Source organism: Pygocentrus nattereri, chromosome 15 (genome assembly GCF_015220715.1).
Source record: "Pygocentrus nattereri isolate fPygNat1 chromosome 15, fPygNat1.pri, whole genome shotgun sequence".
NCBI lineage: Eukaryota > Metazoa > Chordata > Actinopteri > Characiformes > Serrasalmidae > Pygocentrus > Pygocentrus nattereri.
In genome coordinates, this window is record NC_051225.1 from 18,829,568 (window position 1) to 18,853,940 (window position 24,373).

Here is a 24,373-nt window from a genome sequence, read left to right on the forward strand (position 1 = left end):
CTATTAATCAGTGTTGTCATTGATAATCTTGCAACATCCGTGCCATTAAAAACACTGAAAGTCTTTGCTGGCAAAATGACTGTTATATCAGAAAAGATGTCTTCTAACAGGGGTTTGCTCTTTGGCACCTAAACTGAGCCAGGCCATTTTTCCATGGATGAAAAGAGTTAACTTCTCCTTCAAGTAGCAGATTCCTGGCTTGCATTAGTGCTTTGGATCACTTCTTATCTGAGTCCAGTTGAATTGTGGGTCACTAAAGGGAGGCTTATGGTGGATGTCTTGATTGAATCACCCCACCAGGGCTTTGGTTCACCTCACTTGTCCCTCACCAGAAGAAAGATCTGGCCTTTTTGAGAAAAGGAAAAGGGGAGTTTCTCTCCCCGTGTTGTTGTTTTCTGTTTTTAATTACGCTTTGTAAATCTTCCACTAATTTTGGCAAAACTAATTCCAGACACACAGCAAAGAAGCATAAGTGTGTAGTGGAGACCTCCAAGCCCTGCTTTGGCATCAGTTATTCATTCTAGAATGCATAACTGGTGGACTAAGTAATGCAGAGATCTATTCCATTTTTTAAAACTGAAACATGCATTTATGTTTGCCTTGCACCCCAATTATTTCTGTTCCCTTGTACTCATTTTTATATGTCATATAATTTTTTGATACTCATTTTTTCAATACTCATTTTTATGTCATATAATTTTTCCCTCCAATTTAATCAGCATTCTTTGGTCCCTCACAAGGCCTCTAAAACATTGCTTGTATTATAAAATGTTCTTCTCCATAAATGTAGGCAGGCTACTAACCTGTACTTAATGGGGTGCAATTTATGCAGCTGGCTTTGTGGAAATGACCAACTTCTGCATGTACCCTCTTGAGAAATGCATCAGTCTTTTAGTCTTATTAATGTGTAGATTCAATGTCATATTCACTTTTTTCAACATGCTTTTTCACAAGCATTTTCATATTTGTTAGGCTCTGCATCTGTTTCTGTTTTCAAAAAGTTTTTTTTCTTTCACCCCTACTGAGAAGCTCCACTGAGCCAACTGATCATGGTAGGCCTTGGAAGGGTCATGACTAAAATGAATTCCACTCTGAATGCAAATCTCCTCCTCTCATGGCAGGCTCCTCACCTGGCCACGGGCCACTCTCTCGGGAATTCTCCAATGAGCTGCCCATCTCCCACTCTACTCCTGGCATCCTGCGCCTAGAGGCAGCAGCCCCCCACTACTATGACAATCAGCTGCAGGTCAAGGTGTTCTGGAAGAGTCGACTCCCAGGCAAGTGAGCCACATTGTTGGGGAACACATAAATCAAGGCCTCATGGGGAGTTTTCTGTTGGGCGACGACTGTGTTAAATTGAATTTTAAATTGCCTACATTTTTTCACACTGATTATACAAAGCATATCTGCGTGTAAGACACCCCTTTAAATTTCACAGCAGATCCTCCTGTGTCCTTGAACCAGTCAGAGCCAAGGAAAAGCATCAGAGTGACAAATGTTTTATTGAAGAGCATTACAAAGACACAAGTCTTATGATGAATTTCATCCATCCTACATAAATAGACACTCTCGCTGGGGTGCCCTCTCTATACCTTCTCCAGCAGATTACTTTGAGTTTGCTTAGTAATCATGTTCCAAAAATAACTTTTGGTGACATGATGCTCTTCAAAGGGAGGATTGTGCTGAAACCACAAGGCATTATAAACAGGGGGTGCTGATTTACCGTTATCTCTTGGAAAGAGAGGCAAAGAGATGGATGAAGGCAGATTTAATAATATCAATATGGCTGCAAAATGAAAAGCAGATGTAGGGAGATGACTCTCTGGGCTTCAGACAACCTGATGTACTGTGGGAAATGAGTTTGATGAAAGATGTAATGCTGCTTGGACACAGAACAGGAAGGGGAGGCAGCCTGTCCCTTAAAATGTGCTCAGATATACACAGCCTTTGAAAAATCAGCCAGGGCACAGACAAGCACCCCAGACCTAATAAACTGTGTTTATATGTTTTCCTATGCAGAAAACCAGAGGGGTTCCTCCTCATACATTTTAAGCTGGTATCCAGAGGTATGTGCCAACAATGTGACCAAGAGAGAGAAGAAGGCTACTGTACAGGTAGGTCTAACCATTTCCAATCTTTTGTTGTCAGTGCGAGAAAAGGAGTGAGTAAAACTCATTTGGATAAAACCATTTCCACAAACGTTGGGATGAGGTGTAAAATAAAAACAGAATGCAATGATTTGCAAACCAGTTAAACTCTATTAAACTATATTTGATTAAAAAATGCATATCAAATTTTGAAACTGAGAAATGTTATTGCTTTTGGAAAAAATAAAAGCCCATTTTAAATTTGTTGCCAGTAACACATTTCAAAAAAGTTGGGACAGAGACGTTTACCGCTGTGTTGTATCACCTTTTCTTTTAGCAACACACTATAAGTATTTGGGAACTGAGTAGACCAATTGCAGTAGTTTTGAAAGAGAAATGATTTTCTGTTTTTGCCTGTTATAGGATTTCCGCTGCTCAACAGTTCGGGGTCTCCTTTGTTGCATTTTTCGTTTCATACTGCACCAAATGTTTTTGTGGGTGATAAATCTGCACTGCAGACAAGCCAGTTAAGCCCCTGGACTCTTTTAATACACAGCTATGCTGTTGTAGTGCATGAAGAATGTGGTTTGGCATTGTCCTGCTGAAATAATCAAGGCCTTTCTTGAAAAAGACATCATCTGGATGGCAGCATATGTTGCTTTAAAACCTATATATAATGTTCAGCATTAATGGTGCCTTCACTTGCAGTCACCCATGCCATGTGCACTAATGCCCCCCATACCTTCACAGATTGAACTGTGCAGCTATTAATGAGCTAGATGGTTCCTTTCCTCTTTAGCCTGGAGGACATGCCGTCCATGATTTCCAAAGATCTCAACCAGCCAGTGTTAGTTTTCAACCTTGTCCCTTGCATACAGAGATTTCTCCCGATTCTCTGAATCTTTTATTGGTATTATGTACTGTAGATGATGGAATCCACAAGTTCTTTGCTTTATGTTATTCTTGAATTGTGGCACTATTTGCCTGGTGTGGTGAATTACTCATCTTTTCAAATACTCTGGGATGCTGTTTTTATACTTTATAGCAGGTGCTATTGTAGCATTACACAACTTCACCAGTGTTTTGTTGCCCATGTACCAACTTTTTTGAAGCATTTGCTGATAGATTCAAGATGGGTATATATTTTTCGAAAAAAAAAAATTCTCAGTTTCAGCATTTGATGTGTTGTTTTTGTACCATTTTCAATTAAACGTAGGTTTTAACTGATTTGCATATTATTGCATCCTGTTTTTATACACATTTTGCACAGCATCCCAACTTTTTGGGAAACAGGGTTGTAAAAGAAGAAATGCACTGCGTTGCCCAGTTTTTATATTGCATTTGCTTTCAGCTTTGGGGTTGCTGTGAACACATATATAATATAGCAAGCGATAAAGTGTTGGTGGATATCAGGCACCCTGGATGACTTTCAGTCACTTTGGGTTTGAACCAGCAGCCAGCAAGAACAGGAGAGAAGTTGTGTATTGTTTAATAAACATACGAATGCACTGGGCAGGAACTGTTTACTTTTCAAGCAGCAGACTAGCATGATCTTTGGACAGCCACATCAGTATCTCACTTAGCCACAACAGCCTTTATTGTCTGATTGAATTGAAGATGTATTCATTTTAGGTGGAAGAGAATTATTATTACAAATAGTCCTTGAAAGGATAATGTGCCATACACATATATATGTCCAAAGGATGGTAGGCATTTGCTCTTTGAATAAAGTCCCCCTGCCATTTGATTCAGTAACAGCATCTGTAACTATAGCTTAAGTAGCAAGTAGCAAGCTATAGCGAGTCCTTAATTAAAAATGATCAGTACTTAAAAAAATGTTGAGAAAACTCAAAATTTTAAAGCATCATCCATTAAGATTTTTAAGTTTTCTCAACAGCTTACTAATGTTCATTTGTTTAATCTGCTTAGATGTTTTTGTTCATTTAATGGCAATAAAATATTTTTTTTTCTGAAAAAAACATTGCCTATGTTATATTAAGCATATTACAGCATTTGGCAGATGCTCTAATCCAGAATGGCTTCTAGTCTAATCATGTTAGAGAGGATAGGTAATGTAGCTTTAGGAGTTCAATTCTTTACTAACCATTACTTTCAGATGCTTACTGGTACAACATGATTTGCTTGCCTGGGCAGGGAATCAGACCCCTGCTGGGTGGAGAGCAGAAGTGTTACTTGCTGTGTCGTACAGATTGCAAGCAAAAGACCACATGGTGACATTTTTATTGTCAAACACATCATGTCTCCACAAATAATTAATAAATACCTTCTTGTCTTTAGCTAACAGTTCTACCCAGCAGACTGAGGTTTGATTCTCTGCTTGGGATAGAACCAAGAGTCCCTAGATAAGACTCCTATTGCTGTTAGTTGCCTTAGTAACATGTTTAGACTGTTAGTCATTCTAATTAGGCTGTAAGTCGTTCTGTCTTCCATCATACATGAATGTAATGTAGGCTGTTTTCCCTTTCAAAAAAGTTTTGGCAGCCTAATGTGGGTTAAACAAATAAATGTAAGTTAGTCACACAAGTTCATCTTAGTAATGATGACCACATAGTCTGCTATTGAAAAAAGTTTCTTTTTACAGAGTGGATACTTTTAACAATATACACTTTATCAGGGTTCTATAGTGTGAACAAAATTAGCTTCTTTAAAAAAATGTGACCAGGATTTTGATTTAGGAGGACTTGTGCAAGGACAGATTTTGGCCTGAATAGCCCACCGCTTCATTATGTGTGAAGACATAAGACATTTTTTTCAGCAATGCATTCCACTGGCCTCAAACATTACTGTATTTTCAGGCAATGGCATGAAAATTTGCCTATAACTACCCTACATAGCTATCAAATCTCAGTATCTGTTGAATTAAAAAGTGGCTATTACTCCATGCTGCACAGGTACATCACAGGAACAACCAATGTCAGGCTTAGCTACATATTGCAGCACACTGGCATTATTACCAATAAGGCTTCATGAAATTAAAACCAAAATGTAGGTTCATGCACTTACCTTTTAACAGGCTGCCAAAACGGATGCTATGCAAAACAAGACACTCTCGTACAGCAGAAAAATCTCCCAAAAGCAGCTTTTAATTTGATTGAGTTGAGAAATTACAACCATGGGGAACATCCGTTTTGTGTAGGTAGTAGATGTGCTGTAAAGATCACAGCGTCAAGGCTTCTGGCTCGTTTCAATGAGTTAGATCAGTTGGCTCAGCTCACCTTTTGGCTCCAAAGAAAATATTTATTCAGTAGCTTTGACAGGTTCTTAAATAGCAAAGGTAGCAATATTGTCTCATTCAGTTTTCAACAAATCTTAACTTATAATAAAATAATGAACAAAAATTGCATTATATTACAAAACACAAATACAATAAATGTAAAACTATGAAGGCCAACAGAAATGAAACTTCTAGGCCAAACTTATAACGTCTGCTACAGGGACATACTTTCATAAGATAAAAAGACAGAAACACAGATGAAGTGATCTAAACTGAAAGAGAAGAACATAAGTACTGAAGTATATTTTTTATACTTTCAGTGGCTAACAATGAAGGCATGAGGTCATTATGAAGACCTGCACAATGTCTTATCCTGTGTTTTCATAAAGTCTGTGCTCAAATCTAGATATATATGGCACTTAATGGTATTGCAGCCAAGAGAGTTATGTTTCCAAGCGCAATCCGTCATGGGCTGGTAACAAAGGTAATGAAAATGTGTGAAAAGTAGACTACTGTCTTTCTTTTCATGGCATAAATACATTCCAGATAAAGAGATGGATATCTGATTTCCCATCAGGAGAGCAGATTAACTTGTAATTCCAGTGGCTCAATTTAATCACACTTTCCACACAGTTTATTTTCCACTCCTTGAGGTTTTTGTTTTGTGGTCTTTCCCTTAAAGAGTATTTTGCTGGTCTTTTATTCTTCCTTTTCATATCTTGAGTCCTGCCTCATACAGTTTGCTTGCTTTCATGTGGAGTTGTAACTTAAGCTAGTGTCTTGATTTATTACATTCTCCCTGTCATATTTTCCTAGGGCACACATTTTGTCATCACAGGCCTTCTCTTTGCCTGTAAGTACAAGGTGGCTGTGATGCCCTTTTCTGAACATGGACAGAGGGAAGGTGCTGTGACCTCCGTCACTACCCCACATTGCTCAGCAGTGAAAGGCCGAAAGAAACCACTATCCTGTGGCCGGGATGGTAAGGAAAGATTTTTAAAGTCAATGTGAATAGAAAACCCAAACTAGTGATTTAAAAATATAAATGGTTTTAAATCTAGAAGCATTTGCTGTAAATTGCCTGCAATACAGGTCTTTCACATCACTGATGATGCTTTTCTTTGCTGTAGAGCGCCATCTGCAGGTGAAGAAAATACTGCAGCGCCCTGAGAAGCTGATTGCAGTGTTTCAGAGAGTTAACGACTCCCTGGAGGGCCTGTTTAGCTGGCAGGTGTCTGATTCTGCCCCAGGTCAGACACCTATCACAGGATTCCAATTCTCCTGGGTCAAAGTCTCTGGCAGCGCTGTGAATGAATCTACAGACGCACTCATCTCTCAAATGCTGAATTTGGCACCTGTAAGTTATTCTACATTTGTTCTCCTCTGAATGCTTTTAAAAGAGCTCACAACAAACCAGGTAGGGAATGGAATAGACTCCCACAGTTGGGAGTCCCAGGAAAAGATCTTGTGAATCTTCTATTTGATGCTTACAGTGAGAATGGAGAGTAAAATAAGACATATATTCCTAGGTTAGTTAGGTGTTAGCGGGTCCCTGCATTGTTACTTGATGAATAACACATAATATATCTACAATAACCATTGCTGCCTAAGACTGCACATTTGTCTTTTTCATGTTTTCTGGAGGGCCTGGAGGAACTAAATATCATTCTTCTCTCAGCACATGGCTGTGGTGAGAAGCAATGTCTTTGGCCAGTGACTAGTGATGACTATTGCTTTTCTTTCTCTCTTACAGAGTCAGCTCTCACTCAGAGTGGAGCAGCTGCAGCCAGAGAGTGTGTATAAGGTGCAGGTCCAGGTGCTGTCTGAAGCAGGCAGTGGCCCTTCAGTAGTCCGAACACTACATACTCCACAGCTTAATGACACACCACTTTGAGGTACAGCATCATTCCCAAAATCTTATTCCAAGACAAACAGTCAAAACATCAGTAATATGTTCATAGATATTTCTGATTCAGTAAAAATGTTGTAGCATAGGAATTACCCTATGAAACTAAAGCTGATTAGCGTACAGTGCTTTTGGGAAACTGAGCATATATTGTACGTGTTTGGTGTCTGAAGTTTAGTTATTTGCTTTTGGAGTGCAGCCACAATCTAATGTAGTAGATGTCTGTGTCTTTCACAAAACTTTGGGTGACAGAAGTACCATTTGGATGGCATACGTTTTACAGTGGGGAGGTGGGGAAATGACATTGTATCGCATGACTGCTGTAATATTTATGACTGGATAAGAAATCCCTATATAAATTACAGAGATAGGACTGGCTGCTTAGGTTATGCATTGCTGCCACACCAAATGGTTCTATATGTGATATGTTATGCTGCTTACAAGTAGAAAGCATATCCATCTCATTAGTTGTCTTAGGATAATGCAATACCATTAATAATACAATGTGCTATTGTCATTAGCTTTTGGAATTTACAGCCAACATCACTTTACAAAATCAACTTTTCTTACATGCTTCATTGCTCAGAGCCGTATGCTAGATGTAAGGTAATACGTGTCAGCTTGGTTTGGGTCATAGAGAACCCAAGGGCTTCTTTCTTCAAGGGCTTCCATATTTTAAGACAAAACTTGGACAGTTTTGTTCTACTGGATATGATGGAATTTTTACCGACATGACAATTGACACATGAATAATGAACCTTGAGGTTATTTCTACTGTTTTTTTAATAGAAGGTAAAAGCCACCATAATCTTAACTGACACAGGAGCACATAGTCTGCAAAAATGTATGACATGGAAGATTTGGATGGGACTCAAATCACTGAGAAATACTAGTAATAATTATGTAAAACTAATCTAATTCAAGTAGTTCTACAGACATCCTTTACCTTTTAGCTACATTAGCCATATAGCCCCTGTGCAAAACTGAAGAAGAAAACTTTGGACACCAAAACACCGTCTTGGCTGATCTCTTTGTTTGAGAAATGTGGAAACATATGCAAATTAGATTTTTTGGTGGGTAGTTCTTAAGTAGGTTTAGATTGATGTAAATTCCATAGCTCTTTCCACTGCTTTGCAATTCTAACCCACTATAACTAAGTCCTTACCTTCATCATAACGGTAACTACACCAAAACCATATGAATATCAAAACCATAAGGGCATGGAATCACATTTGAGCATTGTACAGGTCGGGCGCTAGCAGGAAAGTCACATCCAGATGGCAGAAAAGTCTTTAATTTTAATTGCTGCCAAAGTTACATTAGGATTATTTACATCAGCAATAATAGCGCTTTGATCTAAGCCCAAGCTATTCTTTTAGCATGCTGTTCACACTGTGAAGGTGTAGATGGAGTCTAAATGATTACACAGTGGAAAAAGCTGGAAAACAGTGATGGAAGTGAACGTCCTCAGAGGAAAACTCAAAGCATGTGAATGCCATTAGTATGATTGTGATGAATAACATAACTTCAAAGCCCATGCTGAGCTCACACCAGTGGTGGAACCTCAGCTTCCAAATGCAGCAGAAGGTTGCCATTCAGTCTTGCCATTCAGTCTTGCCATTCACTCATGTTGCAAGCCAGATTTGAAGGGATTAAACTGCTGATCTCATAGAATAATAAATATGTGGTACAAATTTGTGAAACTGGAGGGGTTTTTTCCTCTTAGTCACATACCCAAATGCCTGTTGACTGCTCAAGATGTTTTTTGGTTTGATATTTCTTGCAGTGGTGTTTCCTAGAATATTGTTCTGTTGTTTACTAATACTAACTTCTAATTGCAGGCTCTTGTACAGTTCTGAGGCATCATCATGAAGTTTCTCCTTGTTCTGATATCTCTCCACTCCATGCCAACATGCATTTCATCTGCTGGTGTTGCATGATAAGGTTTAAATACGAACCAAAAGCATCATGAAAATGTCATGTTCTGTAAGTTAATTGTTCAGAGATGTTTGAAACATAATTTAATCCTACTTTAACACGTAAAAATGTGTAGCACTGATGTATGTAGTATGTAGTCATAGCTTTGTATTGTTTATTTTCTTATCCTGTTAAATGTATTACTATAAATACTTGTCCTGTATCTCTGAATCCAGAACATTTTGAGCTGTGCAAGCATTGTTCTAAATTATTTTTCAGCTTTACATTTTTACAGTCCACACAAACACTTTAATATAGAAATATTTATTGTGACCTGCTATAACCTGTAAAGCGTCCATGATTCTGATGTCATTGTTGACTCTGAGCATATTTAGCTTATTATTATTACATTGTGCTTCATTCTCCCATTAACATAGAAAACATATTAGGCCTATATTAAATTAAATAAGCTCTCTGAATTTATTATAATTAATTAAACAGCATAACAGCTACATGTTTTTTGAGACAGCAAAATGAACCCATATCAGGTTCAAGGTGTATACACAAGCTAATTATGACTAATGACATGAGTAAAAACTCTTTGGAAACAATGTTGTGCAGCTTTTGAAACATGATTATGAAGGAAGATGTTCATCAATGCTTAAAGTGCCAGTTCAATGAAAGCATTGTACTTACATTGCCAGACACATTCAATCACATTGTGGCAGTTTCACTTTGTACAAAAACGTTTCACTTTATGTAAATATTGCACTTGATGTTGTGTTACTTAGGGGCCATCAATGTTACAAAATAAATTTTAAAGTCAATGAAATTTCTGATTGGTTATTGTGTTGATTGGATTACGCTGACCACACAAACTTTGATGGTTCATTTTTTCAACACATGCATAGCTATATAAAAGATTAGACCATCCATTGGACCATCACACCTCCATGTGATAAAATGAACGGTTTTGTCGTTTCATCCAACATACTATAGACCAATGGTTCCATTAGTTTGTTTGCCTTACATGTTTTGATGATGTCCCTGTTCCCAACAAAACTGATCCAACTAATAAGCAAGTCCTTTCTAAGTTGATGTGTGTGTATATACTTAAGACTGGTGTTTTATGGGTATACAGGCTTAAAAAATCATTTGAATCCATCAGTGGCGCTATTAGTTTAGTCAATGTTTTTTTATATTCTGGTTAGCCCCAGTATCTAACGTTATCCTAGATAGGAAATTAATATTTCTTGCATTTACAATTTGCATAATCATGCATATTTATAGATCTCAAGTGTTAATAATTAGGGATACTCCTAAACCATTTCAGTATTTTTCATACATAATACATACAACAATCATACATAAATACATTTAACAAATTATTATTATTTAACATAGATGATTTTTAATTTATGACTTGAAATGTATGAGGCATATATATATATATATATATATATATATATATATATATATATACACTACATTTGTAGATGTAGTGTACATTTGACATGCCATTCTTAACCCATAGGGTTTAATGCGAAGTTGGCCCACCCTTTGCAGCTATCACAGCTTCAACATGGTCCCGAGGTCCATACAATATTGCAAAGGCGTGTTAGCCATGACAGCCCCACAATATCCAGAGCCTTAAGCATTTCTGGACGGATCTCATCCACCCCCTGTGCCTTACCACTGAGGAGCTTACCAACTACCTCAGTGATCTCCTCCAGGGAAATGGAACTTGACACCCCAGAAGCCTCTGGCCCTGACTCCCGTGAGGGAGGCACGTCTCCCAGATTAAGAAGTTCCTCACAGTGCTCCTTCCACCAACCGTCAATATCCTCATTTGAAGTCAGAGTTTCTCCACCCTTGCCGAATACAGCTTGGGCGCAGCCACCCCGACCCCTCCTGAGTCGCCGGACAGTTGTCCAGAACCTCTTTGAGGCCGAATGAAAGTCTTTTTCCAAGGCCTCACCAAACTCCTCCCATGCCCTGGATTTTGCTTCTGCCACAGTTGCAGCTGCCACCTTTTTCGTCGTTGGGTAATTAAAACAACATATTTTATTTTGGGAGAAAATCTATATCCCTTCAAAGGTTTTGGTGAATCTGTAAATGTCAGTAATTTGGTCTAAGAAAGCGAAAAATTGTGTTGACTCATGAATTAGACAACGGCTATATAAGAACAGCTAGATTCCTGAAAATGAACAATATCCACTGTTAGGACAACAATTAATTAGTTTAAAACAATTGGTGCTTTAGTGCTGCAGTGCATCTGCCTGGAAAAGGGCACAAGTGTACTTTGCCCATGTGCACTGTGAGGAGAATGGTTAGAGGCAAAAGATCACAGTTGGACAGCAGTGAAGATGGTGGTATTTTGGGGTCACCAAGTCTCCAAAGCTACAATTAGACACCGCTTACATGCCAACAGTGTAGTCAGAAGGTATGCTTTATGTAACCACAAACATAAGCGCCTGGAGTTTGCTAGACGCACTAGAACTTAGGCAAAAAAAAGGGATCTAAGATCAGATAAGACGAAAATCAAAACGTGTTTGGTGTAAAAAGGATGGTTATACATAAACTAACCTTATGTCCATCATTAAGTATGGTGGAGGATGTGTTTTGGAATACAGACTGGACTGTATTTGAGCATGAGGATCTGGAGATGTATACCAATTCTGTGCTTTCCTACATCAACTTTTGTGTAGAAAACGTCACTGTGGACAAATGTTGCCGGATCTACTCCAACCAGAAACCCTGGATGAATAAACTGACCTGAAGTGGGGGATTAGGGATTAAAGCCAAATTGGAATACAAAAGGGAGATAGAGGACCACTTCAGCACCAACAATGCAAGGCAAGTGTGGCAGGGGGTCCAACATCTCACCCACTACAAACCCAGCAACACAGCAAAGACAGACAATGACCCAATTCTGGAGGAGAGGCTGAACCAGGTTTTGACAAGGAAAGATCAGAAACAGCAGCAGTTCCACCATTTGACTGCAGTGTTTATAGCTTCATGGTGGAGGAATATGAGGTGAGGAGAACATTGAAGGCGGTGAACCACAGGAAGGCTGCTGGACCATACGGAGTCACTGGATGGGTCCTCAGAAAATGTGCAGACCAGCTGGCTGGAGTCTTTACCAAGATCTTCAATGCATCCCTATCCCAGTCCTTCATCCCGCCATGTCTGAAATCAGCCACAATCGTGCCGATCCCAAAACAGGCCAGCATCGGCGGCCTAAACGACTTCAGACCAGTCACCCTGACGCCAGACGTCGTGAAGTGTTTTGAGAAACTGGTGAGACACCGCATCAGGTCTTGCCTCCCAGTTACCCTCGACCCACTTCAGTTTGCATACAGAACAAATCAACAGAAGATGCCATAGCAACAGCGCTCCATGCCACCATCTCCCACCTGGAACTGCAGGGGCACTATCCCAGGCTGCTCTTCGTTGATTTTAGCTCTGCTTTTCAACACCATACTCCCAGACAGACTGATTGTCAAACTAATAGACATTGGTCTTCCTTACACCATCTGCATTTGGATAAGAAACTTCCTCTCAGACCATGTACAGAGAGTTAGAGTTGGCTCACATCTCTCCACAGCTCTCAGCATTAATACTGGCTCTCCTCAGGGCTGTGTGCTGAGCCCACTCCTCTACACTCTGTACACCTATGACTGTGTCAGCAGCCACTCGGACAACGTCACAATCAAGTTCGCTGATGACACCACTCTAGTCGGACTGATCTCTGATGGCAATGAAACGGCATTCAGGGAGGAGGTTCAAAGGCTAGTGGAGTGGTGCTCAGAGAACAACTTGGTCATCAACACCTCTAAGACCAAAGAACTGATTGTAGACTTCAGAAGGAGGAAGTCCAACTTGCAGCCAATCTACATTGATGGACACTGTGTGGAGAGGGTGTCCAGCTTCAAGCTCCTGGGGGTGTATATGGATGCAGATCTCCAATGGGGTTCTAACACCTCAGCGGTAGTGAAGAAGGCCCAGCAGCGTCTCTATTTCCTAAGAACGCTTAAGAAGCTGAATCTGGAAAAGAAACATTTGACTGTCTTCTACCGCTGCTCCGTTGAGAGCGTTTTGATGTACTGTATCTCTGTGTGGTTCTCCAGTTGTACCATAGCACACAAAAAGGCCATACAAAGGGTCATCAACACGGCACAGAAGGTTATTGGACACTCCCTCCCCTCCCTGGAAAACCTTTACAGAACTCGTTGTCTCAGGAGGGCTTACACAATCATCAAGGACAGTACACACCCAGAACATAGGATGTTTCAACTGCTGCCCTCAGGCAGACGTTACAGACACCTCAAAACAAGGACAAACCGTTTGAGGGACAGTTTTTATAACAGGGACATATCCCTGTTAAACAAAAACTATACAGTTCACTGGTGGGCAGATGTTTCTGTCTGCCTACAGGGATAAGTGCAATGACCCATGCTGCTAAAAATTAAATATAATGTGCAATAATTGATGCTGCAAATGTCAATTCTTCACTGTGTATATAGGAAATCACTTGTGTATATAGGAAAGCTTAGTGTGTAAATAGGAGAGCTTAGTTAATTTATGCTTATGCTGTGTAGTTAACCATAGCTCTAATCTGTTATTTAATTTGTTTATACTTTAAAACCTTTCTATTTTATATTTTAACTTTCTATTTCTATTGCACCAAGAGGGGAGGGGGGGACTGTAAACCAATTTCGTTGCGCAAATGTACAAGTACAATATGTAATGACAATAAAGGTTCATTTCATTTCATTTCATTTCCTCCAAATGCCCTGGGAACCTTGTTACCAGTACTTCTGATATGGCCATCCCAGTCCTGTGACCTAACCCTATTAAAAACCTTTAGAGTGAGTCCAAAAAAGTGGACTTTGGATGCTGAAAGACCTGGAGAATTTCCGTAATGAAGAAGTGTACATATTTGTTTTGAGTTGCATTTGTATGAAAAAAGAAAAACAAATAGAACATTTTCCTGGCAGTCCATTTTCTGACACTTAGCATTCTTGCACAGTACCATTATCTGGATTTTGAATCTTGCTTTCGCTCAGCGTAGACAGGCTCTTCTGCCACATTCATCTTCGCCCTGAACACCAGACATCTCAATCTGGATTTTAGTACAGCTATTTCGTGATGTCATGTTTCATAAATAGCGTTCCATAAATCCAGTGATGGATGAAGTACACACACCATGTACTTGAGTTTAAGTAGAGAAACCCAAGGTAAAATATTACCAAAGTAGAAGTTCCTACATTTAGACCTCCACTTGAGTAAAAGTACAAAGGTTTTTGCCTTTAAATGTACTTCAGTATCAAAAGTAAAAGTACTAAAAGATTAATTATGGCTCTGATGTCCTGTTATCATTTTATAACAAGACTTGCTTCATGAGCTCATTTTAGGTGAAAATACTCCAGTGTCTCTCTTGGTATACCAGTCTTTTAATAGAATGTCATTAATTAGTGACGTTGATGTCTATTAAAATTATCATAAGCACAAAACACTGAAGGCAAACAGTTTCCATCAGGTAGTGGCTCTGAAATCACTTTACAAACAAGCAAAGTTTGAGCTTAAGATTTATTTACAACTTAGTTACAAGTTTGTTTAATAAAAACTGGCTTTAAACTCAGGATCACAAATGAGTTTTCCTTTACAGTATTGATCTGTAGGTCTCTGTTTACAAACATAAACTAGCCAAAACAAATTTACTATAATATGAAAGCATTTGTATAAGGCTAAGGCGAGAGGTTCAGACAAGTGAGCAGCAGTTTGGTTTCATGCCCAGAAAGAGTACCACAGATGCAATTTTTGCATTGAGAGTGTTGGTAGAGAAGTACAGAGAAGGTCAGAATGAGCTACATTGTGTCTTTGTGGATCTAGAGAAGTCATATGATAGGGTGCCAAGAGAGGAACTGTGGTACTGTATGAGGAAGTCAGGTGTAGCTGAAAAGTATGTTAGGGTGGACATGTATGAGGATAGTGAGACAGTGGTGAGGTGCGCAGTTGGAGTGACAAATGGTTTCAAGGTGAAGGTAGGGTTACATCAGGGATCAGCTTTGAGCCCTTTCTTGTTTGCAATGGTGATGGACAGGTTGACAGATTAGGTCAGGCAGGAGGCTCCATGGACCATGATGTTTGCAGATGACATTGTAATCTGTGGTGAGAGTAGAGAGCAGGTAGAAGAGAATCTGGAGAGGTTGAGGTTTGCACTGGAGAGGAGAGGAATGAAGGTCAGTAGAGACAAGACAGAATACATGTGTGTGAATGAGAGGGAGGCAGGTGGAAAGGTGAAGATGCAAGGAGTAGAGGTCGTAAAGGTGGATGACTTCAAATATCTTGGTCAACCATCCAGAGCAATGGACAGTGTAGAAAAGAGGTGAAGAAGAGGGTGCAGGCAGGATGGAATGGGTGGAGACGGGTGTCAGGGCTGATGTGTGACCCAAGGATAGCAGCAAGAGTGAAAGGGAAGGTTTACAAGACAGTAGTGCGTACTGCTATGATGTATGGTTTGGAGACTGTGGCTCTGTCTAAAAGACAGGAGGCTGAGCTGGAGGTGGCGGAGATGAAGATGCTGAGATTTTCGTTGGGAGTGAGAAGGATGGACAAGATTAGAAACGAGCAGATCAGAGGGACAGTGAAGGTGGAGCAGTTTGGAGATAAAGCCAGAGAGGCCAGGTTGAGATGGTTTGGACATGTGTTGAGGAGGAATAGTGGATATATTGGTCAAAGAATGTTGGAGATGGAGCTGCCGGGTAGAAGGAGAAGAGGTAGACCTCAGAGAAGGTTTATGGATGTAGTGAAGGTGGAAAATGGAGATGGTTGGTGTAAAAGTAGAGGAGGCAATGGATAGGGCAAGATGGAGGCAGATGATCCGCTGTGGTGACCCCTAAAGGGAGCAGCCGAAAGTTTTTACATGTTATGTTTTTATACACACATAAACCAAAAGGAACGACAGATTTCATAAAACGTCAGATATTTGACTTTATAATGTAGTGGAGTGAAAGTAAAAATTCGCCAAAATTGTAAATACTTAAGTAAATATGCACGAAAAACTACTTAAGCACAGTAACGGATACTATTTACTTATTTACTGTCCACCACGGCATAAATCTAACTCAGTTACTAGTCTACATCGTCTACAGACCAAGCGCTGAAGACATCAGGACAATGTGCTCTGTTCAATTTACGTAATAAGCACAGTCTAGTATAGACTGGTTAAGTGTACTCTGTTTAAATGTGTAACAGCAAAGGCCCGTCACAGCTGTGAAACTGCCTTCGAGCAACGACGAGTGTCCACAGCTCCGCTACTCACTAGAGGGCGATTTTAACAGCAGGAGACGCCAGCAACTGGATGGTCCAAATGACGCAAACATCAAGCGACCGAATCTCTTTGCAGCCGCAACGGTGGAAAACCGTGTTATAAATATAAAGATAAACGTTCAATGGGTTTTGTTCCGATGTGATTGGATTGCCTTAACAGTGCTTTGTGTGCACGTTGTGTCCACATGTACGTCCACGAATGCAAACGTCAAGTTACTGGATATATACTTTGCAATTGCAGTTCCACTCGGTAGCGTTAGCTAGCTGTCGATATAACCTCAGTTTGGTCAGTTAGCTAGCTGGCTAACTTCCAAGCAAGGTATGTTCTGAACTTCCTCCGCTGTGCAGTTTACTTATTTGTTCCCTCGGTGCATGCATAAGATTAGCCGGTTAGCTTATCGACAACGCAGTTAGCTAACTTGCTAGCTAGCTCACTCATGTTGCCACTGTGGGAAACAAAACTACTCAGTATTTATTCGTGTTGGCTATTTGTGCAGCCTCGTCAGGTGTAAACACTGCTGGTAGACACCATTCAATATCGAGAGGTTGAGTCATACGAGCCAGTTCGGCTTCAAGTGCTGCTCTCCTTAGCTGCCCTGGGTTGTTTGTGTTAAGAAGGAGCTACAGCTGTAATTGTGTTTAAATGTGGGGTGAACAGAACTAGATATCTAACGTAGGTAGCTGTCGCTTTGTTAGCTTAAAACGTCTTCCAGGTGTTCAGTGTTGTCCTCAGTGCTCGAAATGGCACCCCTTTGATTTCATTTTAAGTTATTTATCTATTGAAATGATCCGTTAACGTTGCTTAATTCAAATGACTGAAGAGAAATGTAACCCAGTCAGTATAGCTGTATAAGGGAAGTATAATCCAGTCAAGCCATAACGATTATTGGGCAGCCGAATACCAGAGGCCTTTAATTAACAGCTTTAATGGGGCTCATGGGTCTTTGTACACTTAGGTTAATCTAGCTACAAATGTCTGTGGATACAGAACTCTTTTTTTTTTTTTTTTTTTTTTTTTTTTTTTTTTAAAGTTCCCACTGTTTCTCAGAGTTTGATGAAGCAGTATGCTCAGAGTATAAATCAGATCAGTGTTATTTCCTACTCACAAAAGCACAGTTGTGGCTGTACATTTTACATTGTGTTATCAAAGCTGTCTAAATTGGCTTGTATTTATCTTTATTTTGTTTAGATTGGGCTATTATTTTCTTAATGAATCTTACACCTTTAAGAAACTGGGTTTCCATTATTTTGAATGAATATATTTTGCATCGAGGGAGTTCTGTGGGTTAGTGCGCATGACTATGTGCTTCATGGTAAGCTAATTCTCCATGTGTCTTTGTAATGGTTTGGCTGTGACCAGTAGACCAATAGACTAGTGTGCAAAAAAACACAGGAATCCGCATCATTCACACTGTTTATCTCTTTTTGTTGCCAGGTCCCTTCATGAGTTGAGTATAGGATTTACTGGTCAGTCTTCTAGAAGCAGAAGATCAAGTACCTCTGGCAAAATTCTTGTAACTTCACCTTACGTAACTACTTCAAGTTTGAGGTCCATATTGGAGGAGGCCAATGATCGAGACCTGCTAAAACCTGCAGGCAAGGGCAGATTGAGGCCCAAGGAGGAATGGGTAAGGTTGGATATGAGGGTCCAAGTTCATAACGGCTCCGACCAGGCAAAGTCGGCTTCTCAGATGGCAGAGAATGGCCGCTCACGGAGGAAACGCATGCCTAAGTTGTGTGACTGCTGTGGACCAAACAGCAAGCCCCACGCGCTGGGCCATGACCAGGTCACAAAGAAACGGGGTCGGAAGAAGAAAGAGGTTGCAAGTGAAGTGGGAGTAGCAGCTGATAAACAAGTCATTTCTAATGTTGTAGATTTGGTTTCAGTGGCAGAGGCAGATGCAATGACTGTGTGCGAGATGCAACCAGTAACATGTCCTGAACCATCCACAGCACTATGTGGAAATCAAATTGTGCCTCTGGTCAGTGACTCAACTGTTCTGCACAATGGCATTATACCTAGCCAAGGGGACATTCCGGAAACAAACAGTAAAGGCGAAGATACTGACTTCACTTCACTCACTGACTCCAAAGAGCCCACTTCTATCACACACACTCATCCAACACAAGACTCTTTGGACACAAACAGTGATCCTCTACAGGCTAACCCTGCAACACCTCTTGACTGTATACATGTTGGTCCACCCGTGCACAGTGACTGCACAGAAAAATCTGCAAGCCCTGTTATAAAGAGCAATAGCAGGGACTCAGATCAGATAGCAGAAACTGATGCCATGGAAGTTGAACATCCTATTTCTGCCATTTACCTAAATGTCAAGGCTTTAAGGGACCACCGCTACTGCAAGCGCCCTGCAGCCTGTGCAGCAGAAGAGCCACTAGATGTTCCTCAGCCACCTTCAACAGAAATCCAGAATGAAGAAATTGTAGAACTCATTCATGGTATGGCCTGGTTGATCCCTATAGCACTTAAAGTGGATTTCTGTTCTTTAAATGTGCCATTTTATTTTTCCAGAATTCCTTGAGAATTTGTATGAGAAGTATGGGAGTTTCATTCCACTGTGTGAGGAGGACATTCTCGAGTACCTGAACAAGCATTTAAATGCTGATTTTAAGGACAGGCAGGTTCATTTTCATCTTACCTAAGCAAATTGTCTATTTAAAAAAAACACTATTCAGTTACTTACTTCCCATTATTCTTCTTCATGCAGAAAGAAAATGATACACACAGAGGTGATGAAGTACAAGGCTAGCTTGGCTTGTGCGCCTATGCACTTTTTCAAAGTGACCTATAACAAACACACTCTGGCGCTTGATGACCTTTCAACACTTGATGACCAAAACTGGGTCAATGACCAGGTGGGCTATGAAAGTGTGCACTTAGAATTTTTTATCTAAGAAATATTAAGAAACTAATGTTAATGTCTTTATTTTTTACAGGTTATAAACATGTATGGTGAATTAATTATGGAAGCTACGAACCATAAGGTATAATGCATGAATGGTGGAGGATGTTATATCATGTTTTTCTGATATCAGTTTGGTTTTGTGAGAGTTTAGTTCAAACAGATTTGTCAATTACACCAAAACTGTTAACTTTTTTTTTTTTTTTTTTTTTTTTTTTCCTTTTTGTGGTTTTGTGGTGGTTTTGTTTTAGGTACATTTCTTCAACAGTTTCTTTTATAGACAGCTTGTAGGAAAAGGCTATGAAGGAGTGAAGAGGTGGACCAAAAAGGTAAATCATTAGCAGACAGTGTCCTATGGGAGTTACACAAGTGTAACTTGTTAATTAGAAATCAGGGTTATGAAATTGCATTGCCGTCCCTGCCAGATTTAATCTTTTCTGATGGTGTATAGGTGGATTTATTCTCTAAGAGATTGCTGCTGATTCCCCTCCACTTGGAGATCCACTGGTCCTTGATAACAGTGGACATCTCCAAGCAAAACATAAACTTCTATGACTCCCAAGGAATATTATTCAAGTTTGCGGTTGATGTAAGTGTAAGACTGATGCAACTTGGTGGATTTTTGTGCTCCCTGCCTTATGATTGTATTCAAAGCTATACTTCTCAACAGAACATTGAGAAATACATGTTAGCTGAGGCAAAGGAAAAGAAGCATGCTAATTTCCAAAAAGGCTGGAAGATGACTGTCAACAAGGTTTGTCTAGTCTAGTTTTGTTTTTGGTTGAATCTGTGACTTGAACATCACATTTAAAGATATATAAATTATGTGCTGTCAACCGTTGATCATCTCAACTCATTGAGACTTAAGTTGTAAATAATTTATTACTGCCCTTCTTTTTTTTTAGACTATCCCACAACAAAAGAATGATAATGACTGTGGAGCTTTTGTCTTGGAGGTAAGGTATACATTTGAGTATTATCAGTATATACAGTGCACAAATCTTGAGACTTTCAGGAAATGTGATCATGACTCTTGTTTTCCTCATTGTAATTCACATGATGTCCCCATGACTGAAGACTTATTTCTGTTTTTTCCTCTGTAGTACTGCAAGTGCCTGGCATTTAAACAACCATTGCTGTTCACACAAGAGGACATTCCTAAAGTCCGCAAAAGGATATACAAGGAGCTCTGTGACTGCAAGCTCACTGACTTAAAAAAGCAAGTCTAAGCTTAAAGACGTTCTTTGCGCATTTGCTTGTGAATGGACTTCTCGTTTTTTTTTTTTCTTCTTGTGGGAACTGTGGGCAAAAGACCTACACATGGTCATATACCTGGATATAACTCGTAGTTCAGTATTTTGGATGGAGATGCCAAACCATCAGCCTTTCCAACCATTCCCATTTTTATATTGAAGGTTCAGCAACTGAAAAGGCCTTTCATCACTCACAGATTTATGTGCGCACTGGCTATTGAAAGCAATGACTTGTGGCAACCATTAGAATAAGCATCAAATTGTTTTGTCTTTGGTTCGTCTTCTTGAGTGTCAAGCCTCTGCAGCTTGTTAGATGGTTTTAGCCATATCGCAAACCTTGTGGTTCTATCAGGTTTCTTTTCAACAAGTATGCACTCAGTGCTCCACAGCATGATACTTGAAGGATCTACATTGTATAGTTTTGACTGCATTTTGGATGTGGTACAAACAAGCATTTAACAAAGACAAGCTTTTAAATGAATGTACTGATAATGAAGAACTTTTTTTTTTTTTTTTTTTTTTTTTATAATAGCAGAACTTGACACAAAAACCGGTATCTCTACATCAGTTTGTTTAAAATAGTATCAGATTTGCCATAGAATCTAGACTTTTAAACTCTACCCTGGAACTGTTTGGGCCATAAAGTTTTTATCTTTGTATTCTTTAATAGAAGCACTCTAGACACTTTTTCAATCTTTTGCTTTTGAAAAGCAATGACATGACAGTTTCTATAGCATGTAGCTTTATTACGAGTTCCGTTCCAAATTCCAAGTATTTCAAGGACACATGTAAACGTGGTGGCTATGATTTTTTGTTTTCTCTTTAAAACTGATAGCAGTCAATTTTATTGGCTAATGCCGTTTTTATCACTTGAGCAGATTAAATCAATGGTAAAGCATACATACTTAAAAGCAGTGAGACACAAAAGCTTGCATTAAGGTTGGACCAGACCATGTTTCTAAGAATTATGACAAGCTGTCATATGTTTATGCCTTATCTCTAATGAAGCGAGGCGTTACATTGTGGAGCTGGAGCAGTAAGTTGCAGATGGTTTTTCAGAATATTGCCAACTCATTGTGTCCATTTACAGTGACCACAAGGGGTTAATAAGTTTAGAGCAAATATAAAGGATGCAAGATGTCAAAGGTATTTGGGATACTGTATTTCTAGTTACTTGAAGTGTAACAAGATGACCTCAATGAGATGCTTCAGTTTCTTTGTTTGACTACTATTTTTGTCATTATTTAAACACATAAAACCATTATTGATAACCTGTTATGCATTCTAACTCATTTCCCATAATGGCAGAGTGTCCTGATGAGTGGAGTATATTTCTCCTTACAGACAGCCCAATACTTTTTTGCTGACAAAACGCACTATAAAATATATACTACAAAAAGACAGCTAATTATGCCATGTGATGCCATAATTTCTACAGATCTCAAGTCAAACTTTGAATGCAACTCGTCTGAAAGTTTGATAAGACATGGCCATACAGTCAACAAAAAAGTCTTTACTGCAATGATTCAACAAGGTATTCATTTTAGCGTCTGCCCCAAGAAACTGTTAGACAGCATGCCTCATCATGTAAAACACCTTGATGTTTATTGGTAAAATTAAACAAGCTCAATAGATGAAACCTTTGACCAGACTCTCCAAACTGCAGGGCAACTTCCGTACACAGTGTAACTCAAAAGGAATTACATAAATGTTCATTGTCATTAATTAAAAAAAAAAACAAAAACTGCTCAGTATGTCCCTGTAAAGAATCCCATCGCTAAAATTTGTGCGGTGCTTCTGGTGTCCTTTGTAGCTGTGCCAATTTTCCATATCCACCTCGTGCGGGATCATAATCTTGTCTGTATTCATCTCGGACCTGGAAAAAACAAAGTACAGTGCATGTTCAAGGGTGAGGATAAATACGGTCAGGCTGTGGGGCAAAGACATCCTTGAAGACATTCAGAGACAGCAGACATGCAAATCTTAATTCTAAAATGAAACCTGTCAGTTTGCCTAAACAAACGCAATACTAGTAAAAATGAAGACTTGATTACATTCTTACCTGACCACCAGATTTGCCACGGCCGTACTGTCGTCCCTCCTTGAAGCCAGCATCCCAATCTGTTCTAATAATCCTATCGTCTAGTCTTGTTCCATTAACAAATCTCATTGCGTGTTCTGCGTCTGCTCGTGTATAGTACCTTGCAGTTATATTAAGGATTATAATGATTAATTGAACTAGGTGTAACTCAGGAACTAAACAGTTGTGCAATCCTTGTAGCTACGTTTTTGCGAACTTCATTCAACCACAATGTTCTTGCAAAAACATTTCTAATACCAACTTTAAATAAAAATAATCTCAGTGGGTGCATAAGACTAACTGTCTTTTAAGGACGTATGGGAAGTATAACTACACTTCAGAGCCCACTGTAATTTTATAGAGAAATTTTAAACTGTTAATGTGGAAAAGTTGAATAGATCTCAAAAGCAAAGTTTATTAATCTTGCTATTGGGGCCCACTACCTCGCTTAGTTCATTTATTCCCTTATATCAGTTGATGACAAGGATGCTGTGTGTTAAGGCACTGAATAGATGAAACTGTGAATTTTAAATGGCACATAACTACCCTACACAGTACTCTTTGTCTTAAAGAGCCATTCTGGATTCAGCCATGTGTGCAGAATTCTCTGCTGGACAAATAGTCCTCAACAACTATTTCACTCTAAACCTCTCTGAATAACATTTTGGAATGGAATTATGCAGACCTTCTGAAAAAGGTTCCAAACACTTCTCCACGGTATAGGTTCTTCTACCTAATGCTGAGAAAACAACCATCAGTTTGTTTGTTGGGAGTCCTGATTTCTCAGCTCAATGCCCTTTTTTAAAGGCGTCAGGGGAAACGACCACTGATCAGGGACAAGCACGTTTAGGTCAACTACTGCAACATGCCCGAATTTAGTGTAGAAGGATACTCCACGAAACAAAAGCCACACGCCGTCTTCTTGACCTTGTCGAGGCCAATGATGATTCTTTTGACATCGCCACATTTGGAGAACAGCTCGTATACTTGTTCCTCTGTTGTGTAGAATGAAAGGTTTCCAACATAAAGTGTACAGCTTTGTTTTAGCAGCTTTTCTTGCTCATACCGATTTCCCTAAAAACAGAAGACACCGAAATTGTATTTTTAATTAATACAAACTTGAATTGCTCAACACTGCCTGATGAATATGAATAACCTGCTACCGCTAACTAAGCAAAATTAAAAGGGTCTCTTTAGTCAACGCTATCAAGTTTGGTGTACATTTTTGTCTCGCTTGTTAATAGTACTTATTTTACTTAGCGACTTACCACGGTGTGTGATCGCAGCAAATGCTTAGATGTCTTATATTGTAGGAAGCACCAACACAAAAACTCAGGATAGCATACGCGCAAGTTTACTAACAGGCTAGCTAGGTTAGTTAGCTAGCTACCTGAAGGTCCTCAGTTTGCTAACATTTTTTCACGTAAATATAAAACGATTTCCTAATACTTACCTTGAAATGCTGGTCTCTATATTGACTTATATCTATATACGAGTCGCTGAAAAGAGCATTTAATTTGATAGACATATTGAGCTAGTAGATTAGTAAACAAATGCAAACAGTGATCGGTAGAATGGCTGCTTCTTCTTTTAAATCCGCAGTTCACACCAAATGGCCGCTAGTACCAACACTGCC

The 24,373-nt window shown here is 39.4% G+C and overlaps 3 protein-coding genes across 6 annotated transcripts in view; 2 read left to right on the forward strand and 1 right to left on the reverse strand.

The window, feature by feature from the left end:
* The window catches only part of anos1b (anosmin 1b), a 46,006-nt gene extending 36,029 nt beyond the window's left edge, over window positions 1-9,977 (forward strand). For both annotated transcript variants that reach the window (XM_017717845.1, XM_017717844.2), the window contains exons 9-14: window positions 1,122-1,277; window positions 2,020-2,114; window positions 6,139-6,304; window positions 6,453-6,679; window positions 7,076-7,217; window positions 9,070-9,977. In XM_017717845.1, the coding sequence (XP_017573334.1) occupies window positions 1,122-1,277; window positions 2,020-2,114; window positions 6,139-6,304; window positions 6,453-6,679; window positions 7,076-7,216 (785 nt within the window). In that variant the 3' untranslated portion in view covers window position 7,217; window positions 9,070-9,977. The remainder of the gene's footprint in view (window positions 1-1,121; window positions 1,278-2,019; window positions 2,115-6,138; window positions 6,305-6,452; window positions 6,680-7,075; window positions 7,218-9,069) is intronic.
* Window positions 9,978-16,456: 6,479 nt separating this feature from the next.
* senp5 (SUMO specific peptidase 5) lies at window positions 16,457-21,930 on the forward strand. Of its 3 annotated transcripts, none has more exons than XM_037545639.1 (10): window positions 16,457-16,799; window positions 17,670-17,793; window positions 17,916-18,940; window positions 19,014-19,119; window positions 19,210-19,357; window positions 19,439-19,486; window positions 19,656-19,733; window positions 19,856-20,158; window positions 20,310-20,360; window positions 20,508-21,930. In XM_037545639.1, exons 3-10 carry the CDS (start codon window positions 18,121-18,123, stop codon window positions 20,631-20,633), a joined length of 1,680 nt encoding a protein of 559 aa, XP_037401536.1. In that variant the 5' UTR covers window positions 16,457-16,799; window positions 17,670-17,793; window positions 17,916-18,120; the 3' UTR covers window positions 20,634-21,930. The 3 variants fall into 3 exon arrangements, with proteins under 3 accessions (XP_037401536.1, XP_037401535.1, XP_017573329.2); XM_017717840.2 differs by lacking the exon at window positions 17,670-17,793 and having other exon boundaries at window positions 16,483-16,799; window positions 19,856-19,993; window positions 20,075-20,158; XM_037545638.1 differs by lacking the exon at window positions 17,670-17,793.
* Window positions 21,931-22,240: 310 nt separating this feature from the next.
* ncbp2 (nuclear cap binding protein subunit 2) lies at window positions 22,241-24,352 on the reverse strand. Its single transcript, XM_017717843.2, has 4 exons — window positions 24,191-24,352; window positions 23,630-23,811; window positions 22,720-22,858; window positions 22,241-22,533 (listed from the first exon to the last, which is right to left on the reverse strand). The coding sequence occupies exons 1-4, from the start codon at window positions 24,263-24,265 to the stop codon at window positions 22,435-22,437; spliced, it is 495 nt and encodes a 164-aa protein (XP_017573332.1). The 5' UTR covers window positions 24,266-24,352; the 3' UTR covers window positions 22,241-22,434.
* Between the last annotated feature and the right edge of the window lie 21 nt (window positions 24,353-24,373).

Bases quoted from the DNA above. Each gene is read 5' to 3' on its own strand.
- senp5 (XM_037545639.1), top strand. From the start codon at position 18,121: ATGAGGGTCCAAGTTCATAACGGCTCCGACCAGGCAAAGTCGGCTTCT. The intron at 19,120-19,209 runs GCAGGTTCATTT...TTCTTCATGCAG, and splicing joins AATGCTGATTTTAAGGACAG to AAAGAAAATGATACACACAG. The intron at 19,487-19,655 runs GTATAATGCATG...GTTTTGTTTTAG, and splicing joins TGGAAGCTACGAACCATAAG to GTACATTTCTTCAACAGTTT.
- ncbp2 (XM_017717843.2), bottom strand. From the start codon at position 24,265: ATGTCTATCAAATTAAATGCTCTTTTCAGCGACTCGTATATAGATATA. The intron at 23,812-24,190 runs GTAAGTATTAGG...TTCTGTTTTTAG, and splicing joins ATAGAGACCAGCATTTCAAG to GGAAATCGGTATGAGCAAGA. The intron at 22,859-23,629 runs GTATCCTTCTAC...TATAACTGCAAG, and splicing joins TGTGGCTTTTGTTTCGTGGA to GTACTATACACGAGCAGACG.